Consider the following 27,719-nt stretch of genomic DNA (forward strand, 5'->3'; position numbering starts at 1 on the left):
CATGTTGATTGATGATGTTTGCTCTGATGCTCTTAACGCTTTTTGGCATGAGAAAATACCCATTGATGATTTGTCTTATGATGACAACTTTCCTTTTAATGTACCTATTCAAGACCTAATGATAGGTTCTTGCCATTATTTCACAGATGATTTTAGAGGTTGTCGGGGACGTTTTTGCGACAAGGGCCGAAAATGCGAGAATGGCCCAAATCTCCCCTTGGGTTCTTTAGAAGTGTTTATTTGTGGAGAATCAAGCCCAAAATTCCAAGTGTATAATGAACAAAAGGCTAATGGTGCTTTGACAAGAAAAAATCAAAATGCTAATAATGAAAGTGCAAGAAAAGCATAAAAACATAATAGGTCTGAAACTTCGACCCACAATCACACAGAAGAAGAAATTGAGGAAGGTCATGAGGAAGAGAGGAAAGGTTCCCCTGTACTCATATTTCCACTCCTAAGGTTCAGAATTGTGAGAATGTCTCTTGGCTAAGTGGGTTTTTGCTCTCAAGTTTCAGCTCTATAGGGAAAACGTGGTTTAACAAGTCTGAAACTTCAACCCACAGTCACACAGAAGAGGAAATTGAGGGAGGTCGTGAGGAAGAAAGGGAAGGTTCTCCTATACCCATATTTCCACCCCCAAGCTTCGAAATTGTGAGATTGTTGATTGGCTGAATGGGCTTTTGCTTTGAAGTTTCAGGTCTTTAGGTAGAACGTGGCCTCTCCTTTTTTGAACCTGATTGTGGAATTTATAGTGAGTTCGGGGTGCTCTAAGTGACTGGTTTTTGGTTCATAGAAAAGGCTTTGGACCCCAAGGTGTTAAGCAAGTAGTAATTTTCAGGTTTGCTTTTGTTTGGATAAAAGGAAGGATTACTTTTATCATCATTAAGGGAAATGTTTGACTAAACCCTCATTGGCTCCTCATTTTCAGTTGTTTCAGACCATTGGAAGGCTCAACTAGATGAGAGCTAGCAGCTGAAGTTGGCCAATGAGAGCCAACCATTTTTAAAGGAAAAAAAGGTTCGGACAGAAACTTTGGGCCACAGTCACACAGAGCATAAAAGCTGTTTTGGGGTGGAAATTTTGGATACAAGTCCTCTTCCATGAGCCTGAGGTTACAAGTATCCCTTGCCCACTTGGTAGCACGCATGGGCTGGGCTCATGCAAAAGGTCCAAAGGGAACCGACCCATACCCTCCAAACCGCACTTCCTCAATTTCCCCAAAAAGTCGCATGGGCTTGGGCCATGCTTAAAAGAATAAAATAAAACATAATACATGAATTGGGCCCACAATGAAGCCGGGCTTAGTTGAATCGAGCTTGTACGAAATGTGTCACGAAAATGGATATCAACAGAGGTAATATTCATAGTACCAAAATGTTAAATACTATCAATTGTCCTAACATTATTAATGATTCTTTGCAGGAATCGGACAATGATGCGTGGATAAATACCACTAATAAGTGGAATAAAAATAATAATATTCATATTTATACCACTAGTAAATGGATTATTATGGAGAAGAAAAACAAGGGAAAAGCTCCTGCACAGGACTATTCTCAAAACAAAAGGCTCCCAGCGAGACACCCTTTTGAAATGCATGAAGGCGCATCTTCTGGGGTAAAACCCAGTGGATCAACATCCCTTCAGGGATATGTCCCAGCTAAAATGACATATTCCAGTGGTGATATGATAATTGCTTTACAGGAAGTCTTATCCAGATCCTTACAATTTCATAATGGAGTCTATAGTGAATTATCAGATTCCATAAAATTTATTCTTGATAATCTCTACACTGCTTTTACTAGAAACCACCGTTCCCTGTTTGAAAAAACCCTCCAAGCCCTAGAAATCCACCTTGTTAATCTTACTGCTCAGAATGAAGCTTATATGAGCCACTATGCTAACCTTGTTTCAGAAAAAACCCTTGCTTCAGAAAATGACCTTGTTTCAAACTTCGTTCCAGAAAATGAGGCTTTTAGAAGCCATCTTGTTAACTATCCAAATATCACAAATGATACCTACATTAGTCAACTCTTTGGCAAAGAGGATATCCATTCAAAGGATAAAATGACTATAATGGGCACTGATTATGCTAGATTGAGTCTTAAGACCCAATCTATGATAAGAAGTACTTTTGCCAACTTGCCATCAGATATACTCTCAAAGTGTATGAAAAGAAACACCCATTTCCTGGCCTCTTGATAAATTATGATGATGGTTCATATGTTGCTGATGATTCAGATGTTGATGATGACAGGGACCCTAACTAGCTTTCCCAAATGTTCAAATATGGCTTTATCAAGTCCATAAAATTAACAAGCCATTATCAAGCCAGCCAACTCCCACATATTATTCAGGATGCTATTAAAGGATTTAACAGTCCTTTTGTTTCCATCAGATGCTGGAGTATGTTGCCAAAATGGGAAAGAGATAACTGGATGAACGTCCAGCCCTCAAAGCATCTTATTCTCATTAATGGTCACACTCACCAAGGGCCATGGTTTGAAGGAAATTATCAATTGTCCTTTGATGATCCTTTTGCTCTTGCAGAATGTTGGAGAAATTGTTTTAATAACCAAATTATTAATGTTGCTCAGAATTTATGGAAAAATTATCATTTCATGGGAAGCACAGATAGGATTTCTGTCTTTGGTCCCAGACCATATTCTGATGCCATTGCTCATTTGCGGATTGCTGATCATTGTAATCCAAGAAGTCTTCTCATCCCTGGGAAAACTCCAACGTTTGAGCCAATTTTATATTATGGATTTTGTAATCAGTATGCTATTTACCATGAGCATGAATGTGATTCTCCACAAGGTCCTTTTGATCCTTTTGATGGTTATCCATCTGATACTCCCTCCACTGATTGATGAGTTTATTCTTGAGGTTACTACTGTTTCAAGACTACTTCTACTTTCCCCTATTTGTCTAGCCTGCACAACGGCCAAAATTGTTACAATATTCAAAAATGTTATGATGAAATCCCATGCATCTGACAAGCCATGTACCTAATAGGAAGTGATGATATATGAAGTGAAGTGATGATATAAAGTGATCCCAATCCCATGCGTCAAACAAAGATATTCCTTAAAGCCCATATTGAAGTCTTTAAAAAGAAAAAGAAGGAATCTACATACAACGTACATTGCTTTCATACTTTCATGATCTTGCTATTGCCATGCTTCTTCTGACAAAGTTTGAACCAAGAAAAAAAAAATCAGCTAATTTTTAAGTCAAAAAAGTAGAAAAAACACAATTCACTTTTACTGTTCACAGATTACTGTTCACGGATTACTATTCACTGACACTGTTCATAACACTGTTTACTCTGAAATTTTGCCTATTTAAGGGGGGTTGTCCCTTAAGTTTAGAGAGGTTTTTTACTATAGAATTTTCTTCCCTTAGGAAGCCTTCTTAGAGAGAGAATTCACCATACTTCTACTACTACTACCTTGTTCACTACAAACCTTGTAACTCTACAAACCTTGTAACTCTACAAACCTTGTAACTAGGATTAGTTCAAACTTTGTAACTGTTAACTTGTACTGTTGAGATCTTGTATTCACTACTACTATAAGTGTTTTCTTATTTTCAATAACAAGTAATTTCAGTTTTCTATTCATTATTCTACTTGTTGTTACCGCCACCTTGGATGGATTACCGCCATAACAGACGGTTCTAAATTGCTTTCATTTACTTTGAATTATTTTCATATATACTTGGCTGGTTCTACCACCTTACTATTGTTCTTACTTTCAAGTTATTTATTTTCAAGTTACTTACATTACATTTACTATATTACTTTGTGCTCACATTTAAATGTTGTTTTGAAATCTCATCTTTTGAAACATAATGGTTTTCAAGAAAATCAAAAAACAAAATATGTTTTTTCGATTGATTCATCGTTTCTAACCATTTTCTTTTAACACGGTCTTTTTCAGACTGAGCAAAATTATTTTGGAAATCTTTTCTTTTAGGTCTATTTTTTGAAAGCATAAACTTATTGTACAAAGAAAACCAATCAATTTCAAAATCATCATTTAAAATAGTTAAGACTCTTAATTGATTTTGGTAAACAGGAGGATTTTCAATAGGAGGAGAATCAAAATCTGATGGAGTAATAGATACAGAGTCTTCTTCATCATCAATAGCAACATTGCCATGAGGAGAGGAAGATTTAGCTTTAGTAGAATAGAAAGGAGTGCTAACTTGTGAGTTACCGCTGGAAACTTATTTTAGCTTTAAACCTGTGAGTTTTTCAAGACTTTTTTGCAAAAAATCATTGAGATCTTTATCTCTTTTTGAAATATTTTCAAATCCAGCAAAGGAATGCCTTCCTTCGTTGATCCTTAATGGTTGGTTATTTTGAAAACTTATATTAACAATACCATCAAGATATTGTTGAATACGAGTAAGATCAAGTTCATCAAAAATAGGTTTAACAGGAGGAGATTCTTGTTCCAACAACCATTCAGTGGGAAGCTTAACGTCTTGCCATTGAATCATTTTTGGAACTTGAACTTTAGCATCAGGAGTTGAACATTGAATTAACATAGTTTTACCAGAAGGTTCTCTGTGATTTATAGCACCAGGATTTAATTGAGTACCCAACAATTTGTAATAAATGCGGTAGATCAAAGCAAAAGGCTTACTACCTTCTTCCATGATATAACCAGATGAAGCAATATTCAAAGTTAAAGCTTTAACAATATTAGGATCATCCAAAGCAAGAGTAAGATCAGGATAATAGTTAAATGAATATAATGTTACTTCTATCATTATAAGTCATTTCAGTCGGAAAAAAGTTACCTAAGAATTTTGAGTTCCAAGGCACTCACCTACTGATCAGTTTACTATTTCAATGGCTACCAATTCAAAGCCACAATTTTGTCTCTTCTCATCACTGCTTCTTATTCTTCTACCTATATTATTATCTGGGTCGCACTGTACTGCCACAGGCCATGGGTTCTCAATCGAAGAAGCAAGTGTAAATGACATCCAACTCGCTTTCAAGCAAAACCAACTCACCTCAAGGCAACTCGTTGAGTTCTACCTAAAACAAATACACAGACTCAACCCAATCCTTAAGGGGGTCATAGAGGTGAACCCAGAAGCACTACACCTAGCTGATAAGGCTGACTCCGGGCGCAATTCAAAAGCACCTGGGTCACTTTCTGGGTTACATGGTATTCCCATTCTGCTCAAGGATAATATTGCAACCAAGGATAAGTTGAACACTACGGCTGGCTCTTATGCACTGCTAGGCTCAGTGGTGCCTAAGGATGCTGGAGTGGTGACCAAGCTGAGGAAAGCTGGGGCTATCATCATAGGAAAGGCTAGCTTAAGCGAGTGGTCTCAATTCAGGTCGGAATCTGTAACCAATGGTTGGAGCAGCAGAGGTGGCCAAGGAAAGGTACGTGACTTGTATTGATTCAATGTGTAATAGTCAGATTGTATGGATTGTTTAGTCCGTGTCCACACCTAATTTCACACCATAATAGTGTGTCAACTTGTGATGGACTACATCAATTTCATAAGGAATCATTACTGGTACTTGAAGAAAAGTAAAATTATTGTGTGCCAATCTACAATTGGCACTTACAAATATCGTGAAATTAGGCGTCAATTTAGGTGTCTCCATAGAGTACTCCTTGCTCATTCAGTCTATTAACTTTAATGAATAAATTATTTTCTGAGGTTTATTTTTCGTCGATTTAGTCCAATATTAGCAAATGGTGCCGTTTTGACGTTCCCTTTTTTAATTGAAATAACTGATAAAATTATTTTCTAAATCAATACATGTAAACAGTAGCATGTAGAGTTTCAATTGCAGTTTTTTTTTTTCCCTTGTTTATTATAGTTTTAGGGGTTATATATATAAATGTATGCTGAGAGAGTTAAAAACGTTTGCAACTGTTATAGGAGAAGAATGTATGAATAAGAATGTTGAAACACATTTAGCACTTAAATATTCATCCACATATATCATATAATCTGGATCTGGCCAATTTTTCTTGGTATGTAATCAGAATTGGATGAAATAATTAACCATTGTATGTGCATGATAGTATGTTCTAAAAAGAAAAACAGGAACAAGGTGTCAACATCAATGTTTTGTGATGATGTGCAGAATCCCTATGTTCTATCGGCAGATCCATGTGGGTCAAGTAGTGGATCAGCTATATCAGTGGCTGCAAATTTGGTGGCAGTGTCATTGGGATCTGAGACAGATGGCCCTATTGTTTGCCCATCCAGTTCTAACTCAGTTGTGGGCATTAAACCAACAACTGGTCTCACAAGCCGCGCTAGGGTCGTCCCAATCTCTCCTAGGCAGGACACTATTGGGTAACTTTTTTACAATCTTCTATATCAAAATAGATTTTTTCTTTGCTTATTGGGGTCATTGCACTAATAGTCAAATAAATAAGGAATTTGTGGTTCCTGTAAAAATAAGTCTGTTAGTAAAAGAGAAACTAAAATTTTAAAAATTTTCACCCACAAGCTCAATTCCAATTGGTTTTATAATTCCAATCTATATAATATTTAAAAGGGGAAAGCTGAAACACAGTATTTATCGTTATTACGCTCATATTAAGCCACATTATCATAGCATTTTGACCCATTCGGTCCATTTTGGTCCAGTTCAGTCCATTTCAGTCTATTCGGTCCACTTAGTCCATTCGGTTCACTTCAAATCACTTCGGTCCAGTTAGATCCACTTTGGTCCATTTTGATTCATTTAGTCTATTTCAGTCTATTTCGGTCCACTCGGTCTAATTTAGTCCAATTCAATCTACTTCAGTCCAGTTGGTCCACTTAGGTCCATTTTATCTACTTTGGTCTATTCAGTCTACTTCGACAATGCATTGGAGGAGAGGTTTGTGTAGAAAGACGAGCTATTTTATTGAAATTATGTTACATTCTCAGCATAACGTTGGTAGATTCTTGATAAAATTACATTTTCTTTTGGTATTAAAGTCTTTTTTTTTCTAATATAAATGATAAATTTATTTATATCTGCTTTTTACTCCATTCAAAATGTATAGATAATGAACCGTTTGTAAGGAATATTAGAAACAAATTACAACTACACATTACATTATATACAAAATATCTCGCCTTATATAATAATGGAATAAGATTTTGAGACCTGAGATCCTTCAATCTAGCTATGCTAGCCAAACAAGGGTGGAGAATGTTACAAGAAAAAGACTCATTTCTCTACCAATGCTTTAAAACTAGATATTTCTCATGGTCCCGCTTTCTTGATGTTATTGAGTCACCAAATTGTTCCTATGTTTGGAGAAGCATCATGGCAGCATTACCCATTCTAAAATGTTGTTGGAGAGTAGGAAATGGCTCTTCCATCTGAGCTCATTCAGATAGATGGATCCCTAACCATCCAACAAACAGAATCCTTTACCTGGCTAGTAAAGAAGAAGACTAAGTATTTGTTAGCCGTATAAGGAGTGGAGGAAATATGGTGGCACATGCTCTTGCATGACATGCTAGAAATATCACAAATGAAATGTACTTGATGGAGGACTCACCCCCACCAGCTGTGAAAGCTTTGTACCAGGATTCTCGTATTTTATGAATGAAAGAATGAAGGTTTCATTTTCAAAAATAAAAATGTAAAATGCATTATGTTTTCTTGAAGGAAAAAAACTTACAAAATTCAAAACACTTTCAAATAACAAATATAAGTACATTAATTTAGTAAATATAATATATTTTTAATTATACTATGTTAGAGAATAATCACATTATTTTAAAAATTGTTTAGGACTAATGCTTATAAATCTTATCTACTATTTCCATTTTTCACTTAACAAAAAAATAAATCGTCAATTTTTTCCGCATATCGCAAGGGTATGGAACTAGTAAGGTTAAAAGTTACACTTTTATTTATCTAAGCAACCATAGACAATGCACAAATTGATTTTAAATATTCTTGGGCCTTAACAAAATATTTTAGTTCATAAATATATATATAAACAATTTCTGAAGGTTAATGGTCTTAAAGGGAAGCGATTGTGGGAATAGCGAGAAAACCTTTTTACAATTTTGGCAATGACACCTTCTTAAAAAAAATATTTGCACAGCATCTTGATACACTAAGGTACGTAACATAACATACAAGCTAGAAATTATATAATTTTCCACAAAATTTCAGGCAAGAAGGTGCCATTTTGGTGGACAATCTTGAAATAGCTAACATTCATGCTATCTTGAATGTTGGCACCTCGGAACGGACAGCATTGATGATAGAGTTCAAACAGGCCTTGAACAAATATTTAAAAGAACTGGTGGCTTCCCCAGTGCGTACCTTGGCTAATGTTATAGCCTTCAATAAGAAGTTCTCAGATTTGGTTAGTATGTTTATATAAATACTTTATTTTCAATATGTTTAGAGTCACAACTAACAAGTTCACAAGTTGTCAGTGGTAAAAGTCTATATTAGAATTAATAATAATTCACCAACTTAACAGTTGTGAAAAATATTGTCATATTATTCAATAGGGAAAAACTTATATACAAATCTTTAGGAGTTATATCTTAGGTTCCTTAATTGAACTTAACCTTACAGTTGAATTGACCAAATAGTGTAAAGATATATAGTGCTATCATTTTCAAAGGCAATTAAGTTTATTATTGTTGATTTTTCTGTTTGGATGAAAGAGAATTCTTATTTTTTGGAACAAGCTCTTCATTAGGATATAATGTTTTCTTCAGTTCAATGAAAGTTTCAAGTTTCCTATCAAAACAAAAAAAAAATTTTAAGTTCAACTATGTACTTTATTAAGCAATGTAACTTTAATAGGGTATAACTTAAATACAGTTCTTCTATGTTATATATTCGGTTGCCTATTTGAATAAAGGTGGTGTTATCTTTTTTTTAATAATTAAATTTAATTATATAATTCAATGAAAACCCAAGTTACAGCACCTAATTAAAGAATTGTCTATAAGTTTCATCCAACACAATATATTCTGCTCCCTTCATGTTTATCATTATTGCCAACAAAGGTAAGGCACATCCACAAATAATGAAGATTTACTATCATGGCCATGCAGGAAAAGATCAAGGAATATGGGCAGAACCTCTTTCTAGAAGCTCAAGCCACAAATGGGTCTAGTAACAAAGAGAAGGCAGCATTACAAGATATGGCAAGGCTGACGAGAGATGGTTTTGTGAAGTTGATGATAGAGTATAACCTTGATGCCTTGGTGACTCCATTTTTAGGACCTTATGGTGTTAGTGTTAATTCTGTCCTTGCAATTGGGGGCTTCCCTGGAATTAGTGTCCTTGCAGGATATAATAGTAAAGGCGTGCCATTTGGTATTTACTTTGGGGGACTAAAAGGTTCAGAGCCAAAGTTTATTGAAATTTCATATGGCTTCGAGCAAGCTATTAAGATTAGGAAGCCTCCTTCACTTAAACCTTGAAGCCTAAACACCAGCCTCCCTTCAAAGTTTTAGAACTTGCATTGATACTTATGAATCATTAGGTTTGATCATGCTAGTTTGTGGTGATATATATATCAACTACAGTTCAACTATGGCGACAATGTAATCAAGTTGGGCTAATAATCTTGCTGGCATATTTGGACAAATGGCAAGTACTGTGTATTAAGTTTTGGGATCAAGTCATTATTAAAATGATATTGTCCTAAGTTATGATCAATCTTTATGTTTATCTCAAAATTTACTTTGTCCAATGTAACTTTCTTTTTTTTTTTTTAATATATATGAGATAGAATTCTAATCTATCTTAATCTTAATGTATATATGTGTGAAACTCTTTCCTGGAGACTTGAATTCTAACTTTTGTTCTCTACACCCTACAAACATTTACAATTATAAAGTGATCATTGTGCCAAGAGTGTAGAGTATCCTACATAACCTTTTCACCTTGGATACCATGCACAATTAGATCAAATGCATCATGGCTTCAAATCAATGGGGCCTAAGATGATCATCTAAGTCATGTCATCGTTAATTAGCAGACAAATAGGGAAACAGTTCATAATTACGTGAACAAGAAGCGCCTACCTTTTTTGAACATAACATACTCTTTGGTTAGGTGAGCGAATGTGCATTAGAGTCGGGCAACCAAACAAATTGAAATTCTTGTTTTCTTGTGCAAGCATTTTTGAGGCTACAATAAATATAATGTATCATAATTATTCTTTACAGGTGTATATTAGTGACAAATGTCTTTTACGAAGGATATTACAAAATTTTATTATATAAATCATACTAATTTATATGCTACCAATCACAAGGAATGTAATTGATTTAAAAATAAAAATAAAATCACCAAAAGGAAAAAAAAAAAAAAAAATTTAAACTTAAAATGAAACTAATCACATTCATTACCATGTCAATATATAAAACTTTTACAACAAAATTGATCGTAACTCTGACATTTTTATTTATAAAAAAGTAATTTTTTTTTAAATAATTTAACAGGGAAAAAAAAAAATCATTGAGCTTTAGTCAAACTCAAATATAGGTAGTGATTCATAGATTTGGGTCAGATTTTTCAATTTCTTCCCTCCAAAAGTAAGGAAAGTCAGATCTAGAGACTAGAGGAGTCTATTTTGTAAATTAAAAAAGGAAGTTGCCCCTCCCAAAAAACAAAGTGGACCCCTTAAAAGGGGTGGCAAAAATTTATTTCTTCCTATTGTAGTTAAACGACCTCTGATGCTTTCACATGCTCTATATAAGACTTTGCAGAGCCAAATCCCATATGTCCCCTTATAAAGGTTCCCCTGACCTTTAATCTGTTTCACAAAACTTTGCAAGTCAAATTGAGGAAGAGAGAAATGGCAAAACTTAGTGTTGTACTAATAGCATTGCTATTCTCCCTAGTGGCAAACATCACATTCGCTCAAAGCTTCAAGGAAGAGAAATGGGCAACAAGGCTAAAGTTCCAAAGGAAAAAGGAGACAGTGACCAACATCCAATTCTACTTCCATGACACACTCAGTGGGAAGAACCCAAGTGCAGTTAGGGTGGCTGAAGCTACTGAAACTGAGAAATCTCCAACACTATTTGGTGTTATCATGATGGCAGATGATCCATTGACTGAGACACCTGATCCAAATTCAAAGCTCCTGGGCCGGGCTCAAGGACTATATGGGTCTGCAGGACAGCAAGAGATGGGACTGATCATGGCCATGAACTTTGGGTTCATAGATGGCATCTACAATGGTAGCTCTATTAGCCTTCTTGGCAAGAACTCGGCTATGCATCCGGTTCGAGAGATGCCAATCGTCGGTGGAACTGGGCTTTTCCGGCTAGCGCGTGGCTATGCCATTGCTCAGACACATTGGATTGATCTCACCACCGGCGATGCTATAGTTGGCTACAATGTTACAGTGGTTCACTAAGGCTAGATTTTGTTCAGTCTTGTTAATAGGCCCTTTCATATTTTGTCTTCCTGTCATGATCCCTTATATGTGCTATGTCTTATGGTTTAATTTTATGTGTTTGAGGTGAGTTGGTAAACTAATTCTAGGTCACAATATTATTTAAGCAACTCCCTAGGACTATATTGATATGAATTGGTTTAATTTTATGTTTTTTTATATGAGTTGAATTATATTGATTTCCCTATAATTAAGCAACTCCATTATTTTTTATATAACTTATGATGCATCAAGTATATATTTTGTCCCTCAATGGATGTTATTATCATAGGAAAGTACTAACTCTTATTTTGTAATCTATGAGCTTAATTAATGAGTCCTTGACCAAAAAAAAAGTGCAATTTTTATAGCTATAGAAAATTGAAAATGAGATTTAAGTATTCCAACTTAGAACGAAGTTTCATGTCTAAGCATGTTTCAAACTCTTCGTAATAAAAAACCATTTTACACTTAAAAAAATATAATAATAAAAAATACCTAATTTGAGAGAACCGTGAGAGACAATCAATATTAAAGAAAACTGTGTCTTCTGTACTTCTTCATGAACAAGGTTTTGTCATTTTTTGATTTCTGAGTTTTATTGCAAAAACTAATTTAGGCGTAGATGCTTTGAAATTGATTTACAACCGCAGTGAAAATCATATAGCACAATTTCAAATATTGCAAAATCACATTCAAGTACCTAATGTGGAATTATCGGTCATGCAATCCAAGTCTTAAACATATACAGTGTGTGATTCTCAACTCCAATTAACAAAACTAAAATGTTTCTTCCCCTAAGTGAACAATGTGAAATTACCACCATTTTTCTTACTTCTTTCTACTAGGCATACGAACGACACTTCATATTCTCCCAAGTTCACAATAGAGTTTATTATAATTTTTTTATTTATTAAACTTTAGTTTCCTCCGCAATTTCAAGTGATAAAATAACAATAGGGGGTAAAAACAAATATATGGTATATCTCCCATTAATTGTTAACCAAGAAATACTTCATGAATAAATCTTGTAACAATATCAATTACTTGTTTGTATAATACTCCTCATCTAATTGTTTAAATGATGTGATCAAGTGACACAAAATTGTCATTCACACATTACATAAGAATTTTTCTCATCTTGTATATTATATTTTTTAACATTAGGTGAGTATGAACTTTATTCTCTTCCCTTTTTAATTATTCTAGTGTCCATTTAGAAAAACTTGTTTTGAGCACTTTAATTAGTAAGGTTTTAATGAGATTAAATTCTATAAGGATGTGGTGTAAAACTCATGTTTTACCCCTTCAATCCCAACATGACACATCATCTTATCACATATTTAAAAATAAGCATAACCACACCTAATCTATATAAATATATATATATATATATTTATTTATTTATTCATTTATTTATTTATTTATTTATTTATAATTAATAGGTAAAGCTTAGAAAAAGTTCAATTAGAATTTCAAATTAGAATCTAATTTTGTGCCATGTGTCTAAATTTATAGGGGATCACACCATAATTATTCATTTAATTTTTTTAATTTTTGTACCAAGTGAGTTAATGAATACAAAATACTAAGAATCTAATATTAATAAACTATAAGATTAACCCAAAAAAAAAAAAGCAATCACATATACTTAATAAAAATTACTGCATCAAAAAAAAAAAAAAAATCACTACATGTTCTATCTTATTAAAAATTAGGAAAAAAAAAAATCATAAGTACGTAGTATTAAATTTAGGTAAGAATTTTAATATGTAACTATTTACATTTACTTTTTTTTTTAAAAATTACTAATTATTTATATTTTATAATAAAAATTTTATTTAATTTTAAATGTATCTATACATATGATGTGTTACATGCTATTTTTTAAAAATAATTTGACTAGTTATTTATATTTTTATAATAAAAATTGTGTCTAATTTTAAATGCATCCATGCGTTTTGCATTGGTTACATGCTATTCAATTCTAATACCCAAATATAAATCCAACCAAATTAGGAGTTTATTAAGATGTTATTAAGTGTGGTATGATGTATTAAATTTTAAATAAAATGCTAATGTAACAATCTCTTATTAAATAATATAATACATAAGTTTTACAGCACATCCTTACCAAATTCATCAAACTTGGTTTTAATAAACTATAATTAGGGAAAAATATATGTTGAATTGAAATAAATTAGGGAAAATAAGTTGGCTAATAATTCATGATAAACATAAACATGGAGAAAAAGAAAATTATGCATGATCAAGGCCTAATCAAAAATCTATTAATTCAAAACATAGGAATGAAAAAAAAACCATCAATTTAGCAACTTGGAGGTCCAGAGCTCATCTTTTAGTCTACAACCCAATCACTAAGAGCACCCAAAAATGAATATAAACACCCCTAATCAGATTCAAAAGAACCCAATCACATTTTCCCCATATAACTTGAACTTTATAGTGAAAGCTCATTCAGCCAGCAATGATTCTCACAATTCTGAAACTTAGGAGTGGAAATATGGGTACAAGAGAACATTCCCTCTCTTTCTCACGACCTCTCTCAATTTCCTCTTCTTACTAACCGTGAGACGAAGTTTTGAACCTATTGTTTTTATGCATTTTTCTACATTTTTGTTATTAAACTTTAGAGTGAAAGCTCATTCAATCAGGATACATTCTCAAAATTTCAAAGCTTAGGGGGGGAATATGGGTATATGGAAACTTTCCCTCTCTTCCTTATGTTCTCTCAATTTCCTCTTCTAGCTAACTAAGTGTCAAAGTTTTGAACCTATGTATTTTTTATACATTTTCATGTATTTCAGATTATTTTGATTTCTCTTTACACAAAGTACCATTAGCCTTTGTTTGCTATACATTGTGATTTTTGGGCTTGACTCTCCACTAACCAAAAAAATCTAACAAACCTAAGAGGGAGATTTGGGTCGTTCTTGCATTTTTGGCCCTTGTCACAAAACATCCTCGACAACTTGCAACATACATCTAAGTTTCAGCTGATAAAGATTAGAACTTATTTGTTCTTATTAATTTCTTTAGATAAATTAACAAGAAGTATTTTAACAAAATATGCAACATGCATTTTAGATAAAAATAACAATAAGTGTTTTAATAAAACATGCAACATGCATCTATGTTTCAATTGATAGAGACAACTTATTTGTTTTTATTAATTTCTTTAAATAAAGTAACAATAAGTGTTTTAACAAAACATGCAACATACGTATAACTTTCAGTTGATAGAGACAACTTATTTGTTTGTATCAATTTCTTTAAATAAAGTAAGTAACAAAACATACAACATGCATCTAAGATTCAGAAATTTAAATCCTACTCCAACTAAAAATCTATTATCAAAATTTCAAAACTTTTATATATTCATCAATGGTCTTTCCATAGAATCTCTATTGCAACCCACATTTTTTTGTTTTTTGTTTTGTTTTCAAATTTTTTTTTTTTTTTTTTTTTGAGTTACAACTTATGCATATGTATTTGTATTGGAAGGATGTACATATTGTATTGATTCATAAGAGTTGATAAATTTACGTGATACTCTCTCTCTCTCTCTCTCTCTCTCTCTCAAACATTTTTTTTCCTAATAAACAACTACTCTCATTAATTATTAAATTAATTTTTTATTAATTTTTAGGATATATTTCCTTAGATTAAGGGATAAAATTAACAATAATTTAATTTATGTAAAACTTTATCATTTAAATTTTAACAAGTTTAAATTCTATTCAGACTAAAAGTCTATTGTAAATTTTTTTTAACTTCCCCCTCTAGAAAAAAAAAAAAAAATCAAAAATCTAATCCCCCTCAAGTTGCATCTTACGTTTTATTAATTATTTTTAAAAATTATATTATTAATTGTTAGGATATATTTTTTCAAATCAAGGGATAAGATTTAATTATAATTTAATTTAACTAAAACTTTATCATCTAAGTTTCATAAATTTAGATTCTGCTTCAACTAAAAATCTATTATCAAAATTTCAGAACTAATATATATTCACTAAAGGTCTTTCCATAGAATCCTTCTTACTCCCCACATTTTTGTTTTTTTGTTTTTTTTTTTAATTCCAAGATCTAAGAATGAAATAATCAGCAAGTTGGATTAGATTTTTAAAACCATTAATTATTGATCACAACTTCAAAAATTATATCATTCCAGCCACAATTAGTTACATTCGGAAAAGAAAAATTACAATGTTATATAAAAATTATTTTGTACTTAACACTATTTTTCTGATACCAATTATTTTGCTTCCTTAATCTTGAACGTCTCTCAATCAGTATTCCTTTTGGCTGATATTAATGCAAGCACATATCCATAATGAGGCATGGTTCACACTTCACAAGTCACAACACATGCTATAGCGTGGACAAAACAAAAGGTAGCATTTACATTAGCTCGTACAAAATTTTTTGTTTATTTTAGTATAAGGACCTATTTTTTCTATTTTACATACTCTCTTTTTAAAACACCCCACATTAAATCATCTATTTTATACTACATTTCATTATAATGTCAATTTTATTAATTTTTGAAATTATTTCTTTTTCTTCACACACATCAACCACTATTTACTATTATATCTTCCTTCATCATTGAGATACATAAAAAATAAATAAATAACTAAATATAAAATAAATAATGTTAGTATAAATTTACACAATTATACACTGATGTGAGTTATTTTTAGGCAAAACTACATAAATTCTACATATTTTTTCTATTATACACGAAACTGATGTAAATACCCATGGAAAAAATAAATCTGATCCTTTAAAAAGCCTACCTATCCTCTAACCTTTTGTCATGAGAGTGAAAGAGGGAATGGCAAAGATAGCTCTAGTCCTATTGCTTTTCTCTCTAGGCATGGCCATGCAATTGGTGCTTTGTACCAATGGAGAGCCCAAAGAAATTGATGAATGGATCCAAAAGCTCAATCATGCCAAGTTGAAAGTCTCTAGGCTCAATTTTTACTGTTAGAAATACTGGAAGATTGTATTGTATTTCGTAATGAGAGAATATACATCAGAGCCTTATATAGGAGGCGTAAGTGTGCGGTACAAGTAAAGTGTAGTACAAGTACAAGTGTGCTATACAAGTAAAGTAATTGGGCCTAAAGCCCATAATATAATATAATATACATTAACAGCCCCCCTCAAACTCAAGGTGGATGTGAGACCAGCTTGAGGTTGTCAACCAAATCACGAGTGCGTCCCTTAGGAAGTGACTTGGTGAAGATATCTGCAAGTTGATCTTTGGAGGAGACGGAGAAGAGCTTGAGAGCACCATGGACAAGATGATAACGGATAAAATGAAAATCAATCTCGATGTGTTTAGTCCGTTCATGGAAGACATCATTGTGAGCAATATGAATAGCACTCTGGTTGTCACAATAAAGGGGAGTAGCAGAGGATGTGGACACACCTAAATCCTTAAGAAGCCATCGTAGCCAAAGGAGCTCAGATGTGGTATCAGCAAGGGCATGATATTCTGCTTCAGTACTGGAGCGGGCCACAAAAGTTTGTTTCTTACTTCGCCAAGAAATTAAAGAAGAACCAAGGAGAAAGCAATAACCTGTAGTGGACCTGCGATCAGTGGGATCCCCTACCCAATCAGCATCAGAAAATGCACGAAGTACAAGAGGAGACTGAGCTGAGTAGAAAAGGTCATGGAAGAGAATGCCCTTTAGGTATCAAAGAATGCGCAGAACAGCAGCATAGTGAGTAGATCGTGGAGCAGACAGATACTGGCTCACCTGATGAACAGCATAGGAGATGTCTGGACGAGTAACTGTGAGATAAACTAGGCTGCCAACCAATCGTCTGTAAAGAGAAGGATTAGACAATGGTTTCCCCCCCGAGGGTGTCAAATGCTCATTAAGTTCAACCGGAGTGTCAACAGTCTTGCTGTCAGTAAGTCCAGCACGAGATAAAAGGTCAGAAGCATACTTGGCTTGAGTAATATAAAGACCATCTGTGGAATGAGTAATTTCAAGACCCAAGAAATAACTGAGATGTCCAAGATCTTTCATCTCAAATTGCTGACTGAGAAAATCCTTGAGTTCTTGAATGCCACTGAGGTCATCACCAGTTATGATCATATTATCCACATATAGAAGAAGCAAAATGGTGTCTTTATCAGTACGACGAAGAAATAAGGCAGAATCATACGGACTGGCAGTGTAACCCAAGCGAAAGATAGTGGAGCTGAACTTGGCAAACCAAGCTCGTGGAGCTTGTTTAAGACCATAAAGTGCACGTCGAAGATGACAAACCTTGTTTGAGTCAACAGAGAGACCAGGAGGAGGTTGCATATAGACTACTTCACTCAAATCCCCATTAAGGAAAGCATTTTTAACATCCATCTGAAAAAGATCCCATTTACTAGCAGCAGCAACAGCTAAGAGGGCACGAACAGATGAGATACGAGCAACTGGAGCAAAGGTCTCTTCATAATCAATCCCATACTCCTGTGTAAAACCTTTTGCAACAAGACGAGCCTTGTAGCGCTCAATGGACCCATCAAAGCGAGTCTTGATCTTATAGATCCACTTACAACCAACCACAGACTGTCCAGGAGGGAGAGTGACCAGATCCCAGGTATGGTTTTTGGTTAATGCATCAAGTTCCTCTTTCATTGCAATCTGCCATAAAGGGTCAGTGGAGGCCTCACGATAGGTTTGAGGCTCGTGAAGTGTAGCAAGGGCAGTGTAACAATGATAGTCAAGTAAATGTGTAGGAATGGATCTTACCCGGGTTGAGTGGCGATGTGGAATGTCTTGTGGAGGATCTTCAGGCAAAGCAGGAGCAGGGGACCCAGGCTCTAGGTGGGGTAGCTCGTCATCAACCTGTTCATCTTCAACCTGTCTAGGAGTAGCATCAAAAATATCTGGAGAAGGGTATAAAGGAGGATCAAAAGTATTTGTAGAAGGAACAAGAGACTCATCTAGAAAAATTTCTAAAACAGAGGAGGTAGTTAGGGAAGAACAAAAGTGAGAGAGTTCAACAAACAATCGATGTTCCCAAAAGACAACATTACAAGAAACACGAAGACGATGAGAGACAGGATCATAACACCTATACCCTTTTTGAGTTTCGCCATAACCAAGGAAACAGCAAAGTCTAGATCGAGGCTCAAGTTTGTTGTGTTCATGAGACTGAAGAAGAACGAAACAAGCAGATCCAAAGGATCGAAGGTGATGATAATCAGGAGGTGACCCAAAGAGACGCTCATACGGAGTCTGATTATGGATGACAGCACTTGGAATGCGATTAATCGCATGAACAGCATTAAGAGCAGCTTCACCCCAAAATGGGGCAGGAACTTTGGCAGAAAGAAGAAGAGCATGAACAGTGTCAAGAATATGATGAAGTTTTCTTTCGGCTCGACCATTTTGCTAAGAGGTACCTGGACAAGTTAGATGATGCACAGTGCCATAGGAATGTAACAAAGCTTGAAACGCATATTGAGTATATTCAAGAGCATTATCAGAACGAAAAGTTTTGATACGTTTGGAGAATTGGGTTTCAACCATTTTTGCAAAGTTGCTGTATATTGGTAAAATTTCAGAACGAGATTTCATAGGAAATATCCAACTATAACGAGAATAATCATCAATAAAGACAACAAAATATCGAGATCCACCAATACTAGCAACAGGAGAAGGTCCCCAAATATCAGAATGAATTAACTCAAAAATACTATTAGAAATGGATTCACTGTTATTAAAAGACAAAGCTAGTTGTTTTCCTAACTGACATGAAGTACAATCAAAATTGTCTTTGGACACAGAACCCAACAGACTCCTAGAAGCTAACTGTTGTACCCGAGAAGATGATGCATGACCAAGACGAGAATGCCAAAGTGCAAGAGATGGTAAGGAAGAAACTGCAGCAGCAGCAGCTGCAGCAGCAACAGGTGGAAGATGAAGATTGTCCACGGGAAACATACGCCCAACTCTAGGGCCGGTCCCAAGCTCTTGTCCCGTCCTCGGATCCTGCACAATACACCCAGAATAGTCAAAAATAAGGTGATAACCTAGTTCAGCTAATTGTCCCACAGAGCACAAATTATAGGATAGGTCAGGTACATGGAAGACTCCAGGAACAGAGAGGTTGGAGGTCGAAACAAAACCTAGACTATTCCCATGCATGGTGGAACCATCAGCTATATGAATATTTAGAGGGTGTGGTGCAGGGTCAAGTTTGGAGAATAAGGAGGAGTGAGGTGTCATGTGATTGCAACAGGCAGAGTCAAAGAGCCAAGTTTGAGACTTACCGGGTAGAACTGAGAGAGCAGTGGAAAGAGATGCATTACCAGCCATACGAACAGCCTGAGCTATGATCTCCTGTAGTTCAATGGGAGACAGGTTGATAGTGGATCCAGAAGACTGGGACTCAGCTGAAATAGAAGCCATCGGCAGAGTAGGCTCAGTATTAGCAACGGCAGCAGTAGATTTGTTACGACGATAACAAGTCTCAATGGTGTGGCCAGGACGCTTGCAATAGTTGCAGAACTTTTTGTTAGTCTGCTTGCGACGATTGCTAGAGCCAGAGGAATCACCTGATTGTTGAGGTTGCTCTATGGGTGGAGCAGAAGGTGTAATAGCCAAAACATTGAGCTTATTCTGAGCTTGAAGGGTTGCAAGATGAGCTTCTTCTCTAACCAACTCATTCACAGCAGTATCAAGAAAGGGAGTAGGACTGCGATTTAGCAGCTGGCCTCGAATGGGCTCAAAATCCTTGTGAAGGGACATCAGGAATTCATAGAGGCGAAATTCATCTCTGATGGAAGCATATTGTTGAGCATCCTTTGAGCATGCCCAAGTTGGATCAGAAAGGTCAATTTGGTCCCAAATGAAGCGAAGCTGATCATAGTAGTCATTGATGGATTGCCCTGGTTCTTGTCTGAGTTGATGCAATTCAACCACTAACTGATATTTCATGGAGCCATGAGTAGTGGAATACCTTTTGGCCAACATATCCCACGCTGACTTGGCATCATCATAGCTGCCCAACAGGTTGGAAATGGAGGGAATGGAAGTGTTCCGAATCCATGTGAGGATCATGTGGTTGTGACTATCCCATTCAATCATACGACCAAGAAAGGCAGTATCTTCTTCACTTGCTCCTTTGACAGGAATGGCGACTGCACCAGTACAGTAATGCCAGAGCATACGACCCTTAAGAAAACTGCGCATAGCTTGAGACCAAGATAAGTAATTCTTGTTCCCCTCCAATACAGTATTGATGGGGCGAGGAAGAAAAACATCCTTTTTATCCATTTAGAGACACAATATGCAAAAACAGAATGCAAAAATGAAATCTACGCGAAAAACTGGGTAAGGAGAACCTGGACAGAAAAAGTCAACCCTGAAAAAGTCAACGGTCAAAGTCAACGGTCAAAAGATAGTCAACGGTCAACGGTCGGCAACGGTCAACGATCAGCTGCTGACGTCACAGGATGACGTGGCGATGACGTCAGCAGAATAGTGGATGCTGACGCAGTTAGGGTTGACGTGGAAATCTACGTGAAAAACTGGGTAAGGAGAACCTGGACTGCAAAAATCAACCCTGGTCAAAGTCAACGGCCGGTCAAAGTCAACGGTCAACGATCGGTCAACGGTCAGCAGATGACGTCACAAGATGACGTGGCGCTGACGTCAGCAGATGAGTGGATGCTGACGCAGCTAGGGCTGACGTGGCACTGATGACGTCACAGGTGACGTCAGCTTGAACTGATGACGGCGCGTGGGTCTCTGACGCAGAAAATTCAAGCCGCGCGTGACGGCGCGTCCAACATCTATTTACTGCGAGGCTTTCACCAGCGGGTAGATCGGTTCAAGACGAACACAGTGATATCTCCAAAAATTTGATCGGAGCAATATTCGTGGCGGCGATGACACGTGCAGTGTTCTGTGCAATGTTGGACTACTCAACGACAGCGGCTGCAGGTCCGGAACCCAAGGGCGACGGCTGGAAGACATCGGAGTTTCAACGGCGAGAGGCTGTGGCGACTGTTGTGATAGCGGAAGCGATGTTGAGAGTGGAGTAACACCAATACAGAAAAGACTGCTAAGAAAAGGTCAGAGCAGTGGCTCTGATACCATGTTAGAAATACTGGAAGATTGTATTGTATTTCGTAATGAGAGAATATACATCAGAGCCTTATATAGGAGGCGTAAGTATGCTATACAAGTAAAGTGTAGTACAAGTACAAGTGTGCTATACAAGTAAAGTAATTGGGCCTAAAGCCCATAATATAATATAATATACATTAACATTTACCATCAAGACACACACTCGGGCAAAAACCCAAGTGCAGTGGCAGTAGCTGAAGCATCAACGACTAATAAATCACCCACCTCGTTTGGACTAATCAACATTTTTGATGACCCATTAACAGAAGGACCTGAACCCACCTCCAAGCTTGTGCATGGGTCGAGCTCAAGGTCTATATGGGTCAGCTGGCCAACAAGAACTAGACCTACTTATGGCCATGAACTTTGTTTTCACAACGGGGAAATATATTTAATGGTAGCAGCCTCACTATTTTGGGCAGGAAAGCTGTGTTTCATCCAATCCGTGAGATGCCCATTGTTGGTGGGACTGGTGCTTTCCGATTGGCACGTGGATTTGTGACAGCAAAGACACATGTTCTCAATTTTACCTCTGGGGATGCTATTATCGAGTACCATGTTGTGGCTATACATTATTGGGCTCCAAGCCTATAATAATGGAGTCTATATTCTCTTTCAAAGGATCACATAGTGCTCGTTCATTTCAATAACAAATTCATCTACTTTGTTGGACTTTGTTAATTTGTTGGAGGCATTAAAAAATCTGCAGCTATGGCATCCAAAATTTAAAAATGCAGTTGCATCTATATATGATAACTTTGCAAGCCAAAGAGACCTCAACCAGGTTGCATAATTTGCATTTCTATCATCCCTAAAAACATTAACAGCCTTTGTAAACTCAATGTCATCCGACTCTTCCAATTACTGCAAGTCCTTCAGGCACTTTTGATACAATGTTTTCTCATCCGATGCATAGCTTTGAACTTTGTTGCTAAGAATATCTCACATTGGAGGTAGTGGTATTATTCACAAATCACAATATGTGGATTCCGCATATCAGTGGAATCAGTGTATCAACGGGACCCACATATTATGAATGAGAAGCAATGTATATTGGAAACATATTATGAGTGAGAAGTAATGTATATTGGAAACAAAATATATATTTTTTCTCATATAGAGGAATTGAATTTCAACTCATTTCCCCAACTTTATAGGCACATGTTTTTTTATCTTATGACACGATGATGTTGAAGCAAGAGATTTGCACTTCTTGAGTTGTGTCGTCTATATGCATTAGTGAACCGAAATCAAAGGTACTGTATAATAAATTATCAAATGTTACAAAAGTTTAAAATTGTTAAAAAATAATTAATTTAATCATTTTACTATATATTATTCTAAGACTATTTGAGTAGACAAGTTAATAGTCTCTGAAGATCACACAGTCTTATCTTCTTCTTCTTCTTTTTTCCTATTTTGATTTTGGTGTTCACTCATGCACAATGGATGAGATTGAGCATTGAGCATTTTCTGTTGCTAATTATTTTTTACCCACTTCTTTCTTTCTTTCTTTCTTTCAATGGCGGCTCCACTTGTATGTGAGGGTGGTCCTAGTACCACCCTCACTTGCCAATTTTTTTTTTATACTTAGCAAAAAAAATTATATAAATAATTAGTTTAAACTAATATGTTCTGTGACTACCCTTACTTTTAAAAAAAAAAAAAAAAAAATTGTACATATATACTTACAAAAAAAATATTATACACTAAATTAACCTATTTTGACTACTCTAATAAAAATGTTAAAGACTCTGACCTGAGAATCATAAGAATTTGCGTTCAACAAAAATAAGAGTAATGCTACATCCATAATATTTTCACAACAAATATTATGTGGTAAGCTATTACTAATTTTAATTTGGACTCAACATTGATATGTTTTACCTATCAATAACAGCTTATTGCATAAGATTTGTTATGAAAATATTGTGGTCACTTTATTGTTCTCAATTTAGCATTTTCAATTTTCAATTTCCACTTTATTTCTTATTAGTCTTCTTTTCTTTTTTTTCCTTTCACTTTGTTAGTACAAAAAAAATTGTAATATTTCATGTATTTGTGCAATTTTTTTGTCACATTTATATATTCAAGTTGTCTCTTTACTAAATTTTGTATAATTAAATTTCTTAGTGACCACCCTAAAAAAAATTCTTAGAGCCACCACTGCTTTCTTTCAATACATTTTTCAAGGATGTTGCTTACTTCAAAAATCATTAGCATCAATACAGCAATTAGATTTAGAGGTGCGCTAATGTTAAGAATATTTTTTTTTTTTTTTGTGGATTTTTGAATAATTTGGTAGTTACAACGGGAAATTGAATAATAGATGTTTCCATTAAAATTAATAACATTTTATCTAGCTTAAAATAAGAACATTTTACCTAGTTTTAACCCAAAAAGAATTATATATCGAAGGAACAAGGAATATTTTCCAAAATGTCGTTAGAGCTCCAAGCTCGGACCCATAATTTGTGTCTACCCAAGACTCATTGGACCATTTCAGTGTATTGAAGAAGGCCTCACATTCACAATGCCTCCGGTGCAATTAGAAATTCATATATCAATAAAATTGCCGTTTTAACTCTTTTAAAAAAAATGCAATTGTGAAACTTTTTAAAAATAGTCATGGTTTTTTTTTTTACTTGAAGAAAGAAATTTCATTAAAGAGAAACTTGACTAATACAGAGAGTTCTATCTCTTAACAGTCATGTTTGATACATAATTTTTTGCATTATAACATGATAAACTGTGATTAAAATAACTTATTACTTTCATATAGACTCATCTGTTAGCACTGGACCAAATGTTCTTGGTCACTAAGTAATGTACGTTCTCATGCATAAAATATAATCAATATAGATGACTGTTAAAATTATTAAGCTGTTGTGCTTGTGACTTTTTGTTCTCGCAAGTTGGTAACTTGGTAAACTTACGGTTTTCTGTTTGAGCTGTTTCTTGATGATAGTAAAATTAGCCTAGCCACACACATTTTCCTCAAAAAAATTATTGATGGTAGACAGGTAGATTAAAGCATTATTGCATTAAGATGCCTAATTGGTCTTGACATTGGCTTAAATCTTAACCCTATTGCATATTTTAAAATGCTAAGAAACCAATTAGCCAAAAGTTTGTCCGGCTAAGGTAGGTGGAAAATAAAAATAGTGACCTTTTGGTCAAACCCTGTGATGAAAATATTTAAAAAAAAATAGTAGTATTTAATATTTGGGAAAACAAAAAAGAAATGTTGTAATTTGATTTGATTCCAAGATTAAGAATGAACTGTAACACCATTAATTATAGATCACAACTTCAAAAATTATATCATTCCACCCACAATTAGTCACATCCAAAAAAAAATCACAATATATCATATAAAAAATATTGTGTTCTTAACATTATTTTTCTGATACCAAATATTTTGCTTCCACAATCTTGCACGTCTCAATCAAGTATCCTTTTCGGCTGATATTAATGCAAGCACATCTCCATAATGAGGCATGGTTCACATGATTGCACAAGTCACAGACACATGATACCTTTGACAAAACCAAAGTTAAAAGGGTGAAAATGATTCTGATTCTTTCCACTATAAAAAGCCTACCTATCCTCTAACCTTTTGTTGTGTGAGTGAAAGAGAAAATGACAAAGCTAGCTCTAGTCCTATTGCTTTTCTCTCTAAGCATGGCCATGCAATTGGTGCAAAGCACCAATGATGAGCCCAAAGAAGTTGATGAATGGATCCAAAAGCTTCATCATGGCGAAGAGAAAGTCTCTAGGCTCCATTTTTACTTTCATGACACACTATCAGGCAAAAACCCAAGTGCAGTGGAAGTAGCTGAAGCATCAAGGACTAAGAAATCACCCACCTTGTTTGGACTAATCAACATTTTTGATGACCCATTAACAGAAGGACCTGAATCCACCTCCAAGCTTGTGGGTCGAGCTCAAGGTCTATATGGGTCAGCTGGCCAACAAGAATTGGGCCTACTTTTGGCCATGAACCTTTTTTTCACAACTGGGAAATTCAATGGTAGCGGTCTCACTATTTTGGGCAGGAATGCAGTGTTTCATTCAATCCGTGAGATGCCAATTATAGGTGGGACTGGTGCTTTCCGATTGGCACGTGGTTTTGTGCAAGCAAAGACACATTTTCTCAATCTTACCTCTGGGGATGCTATTGTCGAGTACCATGTTGTGGCTATGCATTATTGAGCTATAATAACGGAGTCCATATTCTCTTTCAAAGGGTCACATGGTGCTTGTTCATCTCTATACCGAATTCGTTTTCTTTATTGGGACTCTGTTATTTTGTTGGAATCTTTTTTATGTTTTGCATTGTTGAATGTGTTGTACTTGTCGTGAATATGGCATTATTTGGATATTTTGTGTCTTCGAAAACTGTTAGTGAGATACATTTAAAATTGATAGAGATTTTGCAAAGAATAGGTTTAAAACTGAAGGAGCTTAGGCCTAAAGCTTCTTTTTGATAAAGCCTTTAAGACTTTAAATTTATGGTAAATCAATCAATCCTAATCCTCAAAAGAATGGTTTTTGTGGCCAGTTTTTGAGTACAAACCATTACATGACTGATACTTATACCATTTTGCTATAAAAGTAAGATGCTCTTGCACACCACTCTTTCTAAATGTAAAAGTAGAATTGATATTTTTTATCATTTTGTTCTAAAAGCAGTGATTGACCACTTCAACAAACCAGTTACCATTAGACGTGTTGCCTTGTCTGTGTCCTACAATGATCTGCTCTAGTAGAGCTCATACCTAAACATATTTCTATAACTTGAAACCAAAGTTCAGAAATCATTAAATCATAACAAAATAACACAAACAGATTGTTAAGTCTTTGATGGATTTCTGAGCTTTCCTCAGATTCATGAACATGGCTAATAAAACTAAATATTGCTTGATTGCCCGGATATCGTTGCAGAAGATATCCCAGTTCAAGTACCATCCATGCCTTATAAAAATGCCATTTGATCATCTTGATTGGGCTCACATATAAGATTCCATCACAAAGCTAGTAGAGAATCTTATTTGTTTGTCTGATGTTCCCATTACCAGCCAGCTAATAGGGTCCCCTATAACAACACAGTATGTCAACTCAATTCATTTCAAAGACCTTGTCTTCTAACTCCTTGTTTGCTACTTCATCTCTTATTGTAGCTTCAAAGCTCCGAGTAAACATCGATAATGAATGCAAGACCAACAAGAGAAGGATGTGATATTCATAACAGTAAACCTTTGGCACCTAGTAACTAGAAACTAACTAATGGCTTATTCTAATTATTAAAAAGTAGCAAGGACAGTTGCGGTTTTATGAGAAGTACACAGGATTTCCTGAGCAAAGGGTTAACAAGCACGGGTCCAAGGTATCACATGTATTCATTTGGAAAGCTAAGGCTGAAAACTCCTTGGCCCGTCAACAACAGATAGGGTGAGACCATAGAACAAACGGAACAGCATTAGATTAGCCTACTAAAGAAAAGGATTGACAGCCTCATTTTAGAGTACTAGGGGGCGCAGTAGACATGTATCTCATCATATGGGGCTACCTTGAATGGACCGATTATCAGTTCACACTTATCCTCCACAACTTTGTTCCGCAACTTAGTTCAGATGGCAAGTTATTAGTAGTGGACAATCACTTTTCACCACTAACATCCTGCCACCTCAACAAGTTGTGGAACAATTTGTGTCCCTATACTTATTTTTATCCTGACGGCATTAAGCAATTTCCTGCTTGATATATAATTACAACAAGATAAGGAAGACAATTTTTCATAACTTTCTTCATAACCCCTGATGTAACTTCTTGTGATTCGTGCATAATAAAAATAGTGTCAACCAGGTGATGTTGCTCCACTCAACTTGTTACCTAACCAAGTGAAAAATGTTGTAAAAAAATTGTCCCCTAGCATATATATATATAGCAAAACAACAAATTCATAATGTAGTTGACAGCCCTATAAGTGAAACTCTACAGTCCAGCAGCTTCACTACCAAGGCCACTAACAAAACATTGCTTTAGGTGAGCTTACTGACCATTCACACAAATATTTACAGCCATTAAGCTGCTATGTGACTGGCTAATTGGCCACCATAAG

General features: G+C 35.1%; 2 protein-coding genes and 2 pseudogenes across 2 annotated transcripts; all 4 read left to right on the top strand.

The window, feature by feature from the left end:
* The first annotated feature begins 4,864 nt into the window (after window positions 1–4,864).
* LOC115967032 lies at window positions 4,865–9,459 on the top strand (annotated as a pseudogene).
* Window positions 9,460–10,743: 1,284 nt separating this feature from the next.
* Window positions 10,744–11,631, top strand: LOC115967796 (dirigent protein 23-like). The gene has a single exon (XM_031086942.1). The coding sequence runs from the start codon at window positions 10,836–10,838 to the stop codon at window positions 11,400–11,402; it is 567 nt and encodes a 188-aa protein (XP_030942802.1). The 5' UTR covers window positions 10,744–10,835; the 3' UTR covers window positions 11,403–11,631.
* A 4,650-nt stretch (window positions 11,632–16,281) lies between these two features.
* Window positions 16,282–22,189, top strand: LOC115967034 (annotated as a pseudogene).
* Window positions 22,190–25,231: 3,042 nt separating this feature from the next.
* LOC115969178 (dirigent protein 22-like) lies at window positions 25,232–25,979 on the top strand. Its single transcript, XM_031088767.1, has one exon. It carries the CDS (start codon window positions 25,238–25,240, stop codon window positions 25,808–25,810), a length of 573 nt encoding a protein of 190 aa, XP_030944627.1. The 5' UTR covers window positions 25,232–25,237; the 3' UTR covers window positions 25,811–25,979.
* The last annotated feature ends 1,740 nt before the right edge of the window (window positions 25,980–27,719 follow it).

Source organism: Quercus lobata, chromosome 11 (genome assembly GCF_001633185.2).
Source record: "Quercus lobata isolate SW786 chromosome 11, ValleyOak3.0 Primary Assembly, whole genome shotgun sequence".
In the NCBI taxonomy this organism is placed as follows: domain Eukaryota; kingdom Viridiplantae; phylum Streptophyta; class Magnoliopsida; order Fagales; family Fagaceae; genus Quercus; species Quercus lobata.